At 40.0% G+C, this 10,181-nt stretch overlaps 3 protein-coding genes across 6 annotated transcripts in view; 2 read left to right on the top strand and 1 right to left on the bottom strand.

Annotated features, from left to right (window-relative positions):
- Positions 1-10,181, top strand: part of cysltr3 (cysteinyl leukotriene receptor 3) — a 90,514-nt gene that overhangs the window by 25,178 nt on the left and 55,155 nt on the right. The window lies entirely within an intron of this gene.
- On the top strand, positions 1,713-6,143 carry si:ch211-161c3.5 (uncharacterized protein C3orf18 homolog). Its single transcript, XM_057337500.1, has 5 exons — positions 1,713-1,827; positions 4,317-4,659; positions 4,807-4,832; positions 4,972-5,098; positions 6,028-6,143. Exons 2-5 carry the CDS (start codon positions 4,402-4,404, stop codon positions 6,106-6,108), a joined length of 492 nt encoding a protein of 163 aa, XP_057193483.1. The 5' UTR covers positions 1,713-1,827; positions 4,317-4,401; the 3' UTR covers positions 6,109-6,143.
- Positions 6,135-9,881, bottom strand: si:ch211-161c3.6 (high mobility group AT-hook 2b). Of its 4 annotated transcripts, none has more exons than XM_057337504.1 (6): positions 9,707-9,871; positions 8,553-8,637; positions 8,394-8,477; positions 8,271-8,318; positions 8,119-8,151; positions 6,135-7,809 (listed from the first exon to the last, which is right to left on the bottom strand). In XM_057337504.1, the coding sequence occupies exons 2-6, from the start codon at positions 8,634-8,636 to the stop codon at positions 7,717-7,719; spliced, it is 342 nt and encodes a 113-aa protein (XP_057193487.1). In that variant the 5' UTR covers position 8,637; positions 9,707-9,871; the 3' UTR covers positions 6,135-7,716. The 4 variants fall into 4 exon arrangements, with proteins under 4 accessions (XP_057193487.1, XP_057193486.1, XP_057193484.1 ...); XM_057337503.1 differs by having other exon boundaries at positions 6,716-7,809; positions 9,608-9,870; XM_057337501.1 differs by having other exon boundaries at positions 6,718-7,809; positions 8,553-9,870.

Genomic DNA, 10,181 nt, shown 5'->3' with positions numbered 1-10,181 from the left:
CGGCAGCATCACACAAACACACAAACATCTGATACACAGCGCCACCTGCTGTACAAACATCAACACAACACACTCATTTATTCCACCATCAGTCTGCAGTCCATTTTTAAAATCACATTATTCATAATCCTCAATCATAATCTTGTGTATTCATATTAAAGCAAAGGATTATTTTTAATCGGGGATTATTCATCACACTTAACACAGACGTGTCACAACATTCATGTGTAGCTTGTTGTTTTTTGACAGGTAAAGTCACGTGTAAATGCGAAGGTTTTCTGGGTTTGATGGTTTTATATCATGAGAAAAGCCAAATCTGAGTTTTTGATAAGAAAGGCAAAGGTTACATTGACTGGAATACATTCAAGTACTGAAAACGGACTTCATATCAATAAACATCAATACACCAGTGATTTATTACTGTCCAAACAAAACACCCTAGAAAGAGCAATGCACTAAAACTGTTTTTATAAAGGAGTCATGCCTGTAACGTTTTAGTAGTTTTTTTTATTTTTAATCATTTTGGGGATTTTTGTAATTGTGTAAGTGCACTCCTGAAGGATGCTATTATTTAGTAAACATGCGTGATGTTGTGTTTTGTGGTATGTGTTGATAAATGCAGGCGAACCTCTGAATGAAAATGAAGCTGAACAGATGATGAAGGAGGCTGATAAAGATGCTGATGGCACAATCGATTATGAAGGTAAAACCCAATAATCATACAGTGTTGTTGTGACATCATTTTGATGACAATAAAGCCCCCCCCAAAATATCATAATGCAAAAACACTGTCATGACTGTCATACAGTAATAAAAATAACCCATTATCTTGATAAAATCAACCTGTTTTATTAAAATCAGCATAAGGTTTTAAGCAAACACAATTATAACGTAGAATGCTTCAGAATAAACTGTTATTTTGGATTAAACTAATGAAAACTGGGGGGGTGAGAATCATTTCACAATGCAAAGGATCTGTATGCTTCTAAAAATAGAAATATTCATTTATATGCAATATAATCTGGTAATATTCCGGGGTTTTTTTTCAGAATTTGTGGCCATGATGACTGGAGATTCATTTAAAATCAACGAATGAAGACCCCTGAGAATCATCAACGACAGAAACTTTGTGTGACGTCTGATCATTCTCTGTCACATCTCTAATTTGATCTTTAAAATCTTCTTTCTTGTTACACATTTAAACAGTGTTATCCACATCTTCACAAACATAAATATAACGTGTCAATACTTTCATTGATCATTTGCGGTAAATGTTGACGTGTTTGTGATCTGTACACGTTATTGGTCAGATTCCTCTGGTTTTTGAAACTGTACATGACTCACACGAGTTTACATACAGTAATGTAGATGTGAGGTAAGAAGGGGTTAAAATCCCTGGAAACTCTCTTTCCTTCAGACATCTGCTGCGCTCAACCATTAAATCCAGATCTTATCCCTGCTGAGACAGACGGACGGCCGGCCACATGAGCCAATCACAGCCTTCAGCTGCCAGTCCCTCAGCCAATAGCATCGCAGGGAATGAGGTGGCGAAGAGCTGGGTTTATGTAGCATCTGTGCACTGTAGATCTGCTGCTTTTGTCTTCTACATGAAATAAAATGATGCGAAAGATCAGAAGGAAGGATAGAAGAGAAGGCACGGGACGTCTGATGTGTCATCTGTAGAGATCCAGAACATTTCATTATCCAGTTCTGCAGCTTTTCTGTTTCTGCTGTGCTGGATTGAAGGAGGAGGTCTGGAGAGAGACATTCCTTCTGCTGTTTGACACATCAGCTGTGCTGGTAACGTTATTTCTCGATGAGGATCAGGTGAGAATCTTTATCAACTGCCTGTGTGTCATCGATAAAGAAAAACACCTTTCAGACGGGACAGAAACTCGTTTGACACACATTCTAAACAGCAGCATTTTTCTCATGCTTACGGTACTGTGTCTAGCTTTGTCTGCTGGTGATCTCTGATTGGTGGATCCTGGAATGTTCGGATTGGTTGAGGGACTAACATGTTCTTCATTAAGTGTGTAGAGACACACGCACGCACGCACGCACGCACGCACGCACACACACACACACACACACACACACTGTCTGGTTTACTATCTCCGTGGGGACAGTCCATAGGCGTAATGTTTTTTTTTATACTGTACAAACTGTATATTTTATCCGCTATCCCTAACCCTATCCCTAAACCTAAAGATCATAGAACACTTTTTGCATTTTTAGATTTAAAAAAAATATTGTTCTGTACAATTTATAAGCTTTTGTGCCCATGAGGACCTCAATTTTGGTCCCCACAGTGACACGAGTCCCCATGTGTTGGTGTGTATTCAGGTTTAGGTCCCCACCGGGATATACAAACATGAACACACACCACGCGCGCACACACACACACACGCACGCACGCACGCACACACACACACACACACACACACACACACACACACACACGCACACACACACGCACACGCACACACACACACAGATGTTTGTTTGCGTTTGTTTGCTTGTTGTGTGTGTGTGTGTGTGTGTGTGTGTGTGTGTGTGTGTGTGTGTGTGTGTGTGTGTGTGTGTGTGTGTGTGTGTGCTCGTGTGTGGTCCATAATCACTTCAAATCATGTCACCTCAAATAAAAATAATGCACTTATGTAAGTCCATATAGGTCAAAACATTCAACCTGAGAACAATGGTACAACAGAGTTTAAATATTTTAATTAGTGCTGTCAAACAATTCATCACATCCAGAATAAAAGTTTGTGTTTACAGGATTTATGTCTGTGTACTGTACATATACATTTTGTATTTATAAACACATACACATACATGTATAGGCTACATATTTAGGAAATATTTACATTTATAATTTAAATGACATGTAAGTGTTTATAATTTTTTTAATTCAATATATGCATGTATGTGTATGTGTTTATAAATACAAAATTAATATGTACAGTACACACACATATATGATGTAAAGACAAACTTTTATTCTGGATGCGATTGATCGTTTAATAGCTCTAATTGAAACGTATTTATATAAAAATATGAAAATAAATGAGTGTGTGAACACACAGATGGACAAGAGGTCTGTAGTACAAACAGAGAGAGAGAAAACACATATCTGTGTACATGTGTTTCATCTCTGTGTTTCTGGGTACTTGTGTTCCTGTGTACAGTATCTCACACACAAACGCACACACAGACACACACACACCGCTGTTGTCTGTTTTATAGCCACATCCGCCCATAACACCCACTGCTACATACAGGGATAAGAGAGAGAGATGGCAACGGCAACACATGACGAAACACACAAGCACATGCACGCACAAAACACACACATACAGTGAAAATGTATGAACGTGATGAAAATGTGGGCACCAGCTCATCCTTCACATGAAACATTCGTTGAAATGTTTGGAGCGTCACAGAAGAAAGTTGATGTTGTGTAAGTCAACGATGACAGAATGAACCATTCCTTTAACTGCAACACAAACTCTGATGAATGGGAGCGAGTCTGCGGTTTTCATTCACATCCACCAACAGCAAAGTCTCACATCCTCTATTTTAAACTTCACAACGTCTTCCTGCCCCCACATCCACGCACATCCACACACATCCACACACATCCACACACGCACAACACATGCACACAAATCTTAACCGTTGTAATGTGGAAGGAAGTTTGCGGTTTGCCAACAGCATCTCAAAGGTGCAGACATCCATACGTTGTCCACAGTGTCCTCGCTCATCCACACACGCACACAATCATAATCACAAAGTGTTACATTCACATGATTTAGATGTTACATGAATGACATGTACTTTAGGTGGAGCTCTGCCGTGAATGAAGGGCTGTCAAACGATTAATCGTGATTAATCGCATCCAAAATAAAAGTTTGTGTTTACGTAATACATGACAATACTGTGCATATTCATTTTGTATTTATGAACACAGACACATAAATGCATTTATTTAAGAAAAATATAACAATTAATAAATGTTTATTTCGACTTTTAATTATTGGTAAATATAAATTAATTCATTGAAATATTTCCTAAATATACAGTATAGACAAGTATGTGTATGTTTTGTGTTTATAAATACAAAATGAATATGCACTGTACACAGATACGTATATATTATGTAAACACAAACTCTTATTCTGGATGCGATTAATCGTTTGACAGCCCTAAAGCAATCCCAGTATGCATTGCAGACAAACTCCATCTATGTTCATTCAATATCAGTTAGTTGCGAATGACTTTGATTTCGTTCACGAGCGTGTGCTTGTTTTGTTCAGGCGTGGACACATCACACATCATAATGTTTGAGGTGCGGAAGAAGGCTTGACGTCACTCACCTCATGACGGCATCCTGACGGAATCATGACAACGGTCAAACCGGACCTGTTCACTTCACCTCAACCGCTGAGCCCGTTCCCCGCTCTCCCCCTCACCACCTTCATTCCCATCCTCAGCACTTCTGTAGAACCTCCAACCCAAGCGGAGAACATTACGTCCAGAACCAATGAGACGGGCCTGAACTCCACACAGCTGCCCGTGGCATCAGTTGAAGGTGCTGGGATGGGCGTGGTCCTCGTACCCTTCGGCATCATCACGGTCATTGGACTCGCTGTCGTCATGGTGAGAGCATGATGTTCTATAACGCCTTCTGAAACTCATTCTTTATGTATTCCTGTGTTTACCTCGGGTCATTGATCATCTTCACAGCTTCACATCCATGTAGTTTAGCCGTCGTCCGAGCGTGTAACACTTTATTCTCTTCAACAGCTTCTGTACATCCGGAAAAAGAAGAGGTAAGGTATTGACAGATCTCTTAAACCAACCTCATCTGATCAAGAACTCTATTGAACTTCACTCGATGACTTCATTCTTTGTAGATGAGGTTCTAGACTTTTGGGATCAGTGTGTTGAGTGTGAAATGATTGGTTACAGGCTGGAGAAACTCAGACATCAGCTCATGCCCATGTATAACTTTGATCCGGCCGAAGAACAGGACGATCTGGAACAAGAGCTGTTGGACCACGGACGAGACGGAAGCCCCGCTGGACCAAACTCGAAAGTAAGTCTATGACATCACATCACATCACATGGCAAACAAACACGAGATACAGCTGTGAATACGTTCATTACTACAGTAGATTGTAGAAAAATGGTACTTTAGTTTTTGGTGAAATTAAATCTATGAGGTACAGAAGCGATAATGCTTCTATAATAAAGCAAATTAAAGGGACACTTCACCCAAAAACGAAAATTCATTCATGAATTACTCACTCTCTAGTTGTTCCAAACCTGTAAAAATTCCTTTGTTTGGTTGAACACAGAGAAAGATGTTTGGACGAATGCTTGAAACCAAACAGTTCTTGGACCCCATTGACTCCCATAGTAGGAAAAACGACAACGGTAGTCAAAAGTGCCCTAGAACTGTTTGCTGTCCTACATTCTTCAAAATATCTTCGTTTGTGTTCAACAGAACAAAAACATTGTAAAGTAATTTTTCCTAGTATGGGAGTCAATGGGGGTTGAGGTCTGTTTGGTTATAAGCATTCTTCCAAATATCTTTCTCTGTGTTCATCAGAACAAAGAAACTCGAAGGTGAGGAAACGATGACAGAATTTTCATTTTTGGGTGAACTGTCCCTTAAAATTTTAAATCGGCATCGTCTGCAAACAAATGATGTTTAAAATGTAAAAAGTGTTTTTTAAATTCACACAGATGTTGTAACAGACTAGGCACAGATGTACATCAGCACATTCACTACGGACCACCACAAACTAACTAAACTACAGTAGATGTACTGTACATCTAAACACTATCTAACGTGTTTCTGTGAAATGTCTCTCTTCTCTGAATGATTCATATTTTGCTTTGACATACAGTACGTGCACACGTAGCTTGAAGGTTGAAACACTTTTGGGGTCACCAGCATATTCAAATATGAATAAATAAATATTCCAGCGTGAGTGAAGAGTTTGTGTTCTCTCTCCTCAGACTCTGAGCACAAGTCAAGGTACGACACAGAAACCCAGTCGACTGGTCTTCACAGATGTGACCGATGCCATAAACGCATGACAGATGAAATCTACAGTTTTTCAGGAATCGTGTTTAGATTGACATTAAGACACCAGACAGAAAGTGTGTCTAAAGAAACCTGACGCTGTCCGAGTGATGTTTTCCCAGAACTCGTGCCGTACTGGAATTCACCATCACTGTGCACGAAACCTTCAGCAGTTTCACTCATCATGACCCTACTGAAAAGACTGATGATTCATTATATCACACCGTTTTCGTTTGTGAGAAAACAGATCGTTTGTCCTTTATTCATCCGTGGACAGATCTTCTTATTTTAAGAGCTGCATGTCCACAAACGTCACGCAATGACAATTTCAGCTTTTAAATCAAGGGTTGTTAAGAACGCTGTCAGATGTGATGATATAAAGATCTTCCGTTAGCTCGCAAACTCAAAAGAGAACTGAAATATCGTGAGTTTGTTTATCTGCTTTATAAGACACCAGATTCACAACAATCACTGTCTGTGCGTGTCGAAATGAGATCGCTTGTTTCTCAAATCAGAAGTTTCTCATTTTTATGACAATGAAGGAGAACATAAAAAGATATTTAAACTATGGCAAGCACACGTGTGTGTGTGTGTGTGTGTTATATTGCCAACAGCAACAGTACTTAAGGACAAAATACTGAATCAAATATAAAGTCACTTTATTCTGATGATAGACATCAGTACTGACCAATAAGAGAAACGGTTACCTGAGTCTGTGTTCATGAGGCACATTTTCAGATGTTAACAGTAAAACTGGCTCGACATGTCACGATCCGTGTATCAAATAGTTGGCATTTTCATTCAAATACAAGACTTCAAAACTACTTTGTATTTCCAGGAGAACCCTAGAAAGTGACATTTGTCTGATGAATAAAAACACTCTGACAAATACAATAAAAAACTGAAATGATATTACAGCTGATGTGGAGAACACAAACAACAGAACGGAGGTCTCTGCTATTGAGGTAAAACATTTCACCGTCTTCATGTTGTCAAATCATTTCTTACATTTGGTCTGTTTGCGTAACAACACAGTCAAGAATTTGTTTGGATCCATTTATCCTGCTGTAAACATTAAACTTCAACAATAAAACAAGATACAAATCACGTTTGGGAGGTAAAACGATGAGTCAAGCTTTGGTCATTGATGTCCTGAGAAGTCATGAAACCATTTCTCACATAGTTTTGATGTCTTCGGTTGTGCTTTGTAAACTAGCCGTGTCATTCATAAAGTAATGATTCTTTTGTAATCATGTATTATGGGATGCATTTCTGCACTGAGCGATCTGTGATGTCAGGCTGTTCAGTATTTACAGTACGCAGCTTTAAACGTATCGAAACATACGCGTGAGATGAGTTCAATCGACAAACAAACATGATGAATAGTCAGCGTCAAGTCATTTCATAAATCACAATCAAAACGTGAAGATTTTGAAGAGCAATGAGATTAGAATGCGATTCACACGGTAAATGAACTGGGTTTTCTTCCAGATTCACAAACACGACATCGTGATGGTCAGTGCAGGAGTTTACAGCAGTGAAAGTCGTTTTTCAGGGTCACATCAGACGGAGCCGAGACATGTGGTCCTCGATGCCGTACGAAAATATTCTGTGAGGTAGTTTTAAACGCTCTCCTGTGGCGGTGAAGGAGAAGGCGGAGTCTGAGTGACCGGATCTTCTGATGACTCCGCCCCTTTCACCTCAGGATCAGAAGACTGGGTGCAGAGGAAAGAGAACACATGAGAAGTGTGCGTGTGCGTGACAGTTGTTACAGGAAACATGTAAATGTATGGAGCCGTGTTGAGTCACTCAACTCTTCTGATGTTAGCGTGAGCAACAGGGAGATTTTTGTGAAGGTTTCTGAAGTCATGGCTGAGTTTCAGTTTTCAGACTTTATCAGGTGTCGTGTCAGACTGAAGCACACTATTCTCATGCAATGATGTTCGTTTTGTGCAAGACCGCTGAACGATTATTGGTTTCTGTTCTTGAACATAAAAAAAATTGCAAAATGAAATATTCACTACCTGCTTTTCTTCCAGAGGAGCCGTTTTCTGTGGCTGTGAATGAAACGCACACAAACTCAAAATCCACAAACACAAACCAGCTAGAATTCAACACTAAACACTGCACGTGTTCATGTAACGTGAGGAAGAAGAACGCTGCACGTGATTCTCACCCATTTTCGTGGTCTTCCTCGAGGTCTCCTCTCTCCTGTCGGCTCTACCTACACACAACACACAATAAGAGAGTTGACCTGAAGATACCGCTGAACTGTGGAGATGATCACACGTGATCTTACCCTCGCTGTGACGCGCTGGCCTTTACTTTTACTGCCCTTTGGTCGTCCTCTCGGGCGTCTGGGAGCAGAAGCTTCCTCACACTCCTGACAGATTGAAGATTTTACTACATGAGATGTGTGTGTGCGTGTGTGAGAGTTCAGAACACGCGTGTCTCTGACCTGTGGTGGTTTGCGAGGTCGTCCTCTGCTGCGTTTGGGAACCGGTGACTCCGCGTGACTCGCTTCGGTCTCTGCCACATCCATCCTGATCCCAGAACAGTACAGTGCGCACATATGAATGCTACCTTTATTTATTGATATAAATCCTGATATGTGCACTTCATATCTTTAACTCAACACAAACGATTTAACAACTTCATCATCATAATTATAATAAACATTCATTCAACACAATGAGGTCATTTATTATTTAGATTTGAACAAAATCATCTCTTTTTATAAATTCTGTTTAAAATCCTCATCGACACGCACACATCGATCAGTCAACAGGTTGTGATGAGAGAATTTCTCACTCTACACAAACTTCATTTCCACGTGTGTCTTCAGTAACTTCACGTGTCAAACACATCACACCTGATGTGTCTTCATATATCATTTTTTATATGTTCTTTCTAACTGTATATTTTCTGAACCTGCCGATGAGCTGTGATCTCTGGAGCTGGATCTTAGCATCTATTTAAAAGAAGAAAAAGCTTAAAAAGCTTGATAAAAATGTCAGCAACAGAAATCTTCGTGTGTGTTTTCAAGATCTTTTTTTCCATATGGTCACATTCTTCACATATTTTCAGACCTACAGTAGAATGTAACTGGTGCTCGTGAACTACAGACAGAAAGCATGCTTTGCGGTGGCCTGAGGATGTGAACACAGCCCTTAGCAACATTAAAACAACCAGAAAGAAAATATCATGATGATGCTCAGAGAAAAATATGATATTCACTGAACTGAAATGCATGACAGCGTGTCAATATCACGTACATAAATTTCATCCCGTATCCCGTTAAAGCTATTAAAGCACCGGTATGCGGCATGCTTTAAAACATACAGAATTTGCATAAACCGATGTTTTCTGATTTTTATTTATTTATTTTTAATTTCTAGTAGCCCACGTGCATATCAATAACACACCTACAAAAGATCGTAATCACTTTCATTATTTTCCAGCAATAAACACAACGTAACTTTCACTTGAAAAACATTACAAAACGCATTCTACCTTTACTCGCGTTCCCTCGCACCGCCGTCGCGTGCACTATAACATAAAAACGCGTTTATATACATCAACATCAACAACGTGTTTGACATCACAGCCTACCCCGCCCATTTTACGCAACACCTCGCGTCAATCACCCAAACGCGCGTCAATTCCTGTCATCGCGTTTCTGCTGCGTCGAGAAAGAGCGCGACGCTTACAGCATTCGGTTATGCTTTCGCGCTTTTAGTCCGATTTCCTGCAGCAGAAGCGTTCTGGGTCGTCGCGCTCTTAACACAGTACAGCACTGAGTTGCATTACACCGGAAGTGTTGGAGTTGTGGGTTTACAGCGCCGCCATATTGGACCAGTCAAAAGCGACCCACAACACGAGAACGGGACGCTGCCGTTTTTCTGGATTAGCACAAACACGTAATCAGATTTCAAGGATTTACGATCTACGTGAAGTAATAACACGTTTAAGATTCAGTTACTTTTAAATAGTCAGAAGTTTTGAAGGAGTGGTCACAACGAAGAGTGAAAACTCACGCTTGTAACGCATTGAAATTGGGTCTGACGTCAGATTTTCTGTTGACTAG

The sequence above is a fragment of the Triplophysa rosa genome, linkage group LG7 (genome assembly GCF_024868665.1).
Source record: "Triplophysa rosa linkage group LG7, Trosa_1v2, whole genome shotgun sequence".
Taxonomy (NCBI): domain Eukaryota; kingdom Metazoa; phylum Chordata; class Actinopteri; order Cypriniformes; family Nemacheilidae; genus Triplophysa; species Triplophysa rosa.
This window is presented reverse-complemented; position numbering and strand designations above follow the sequence as displayed.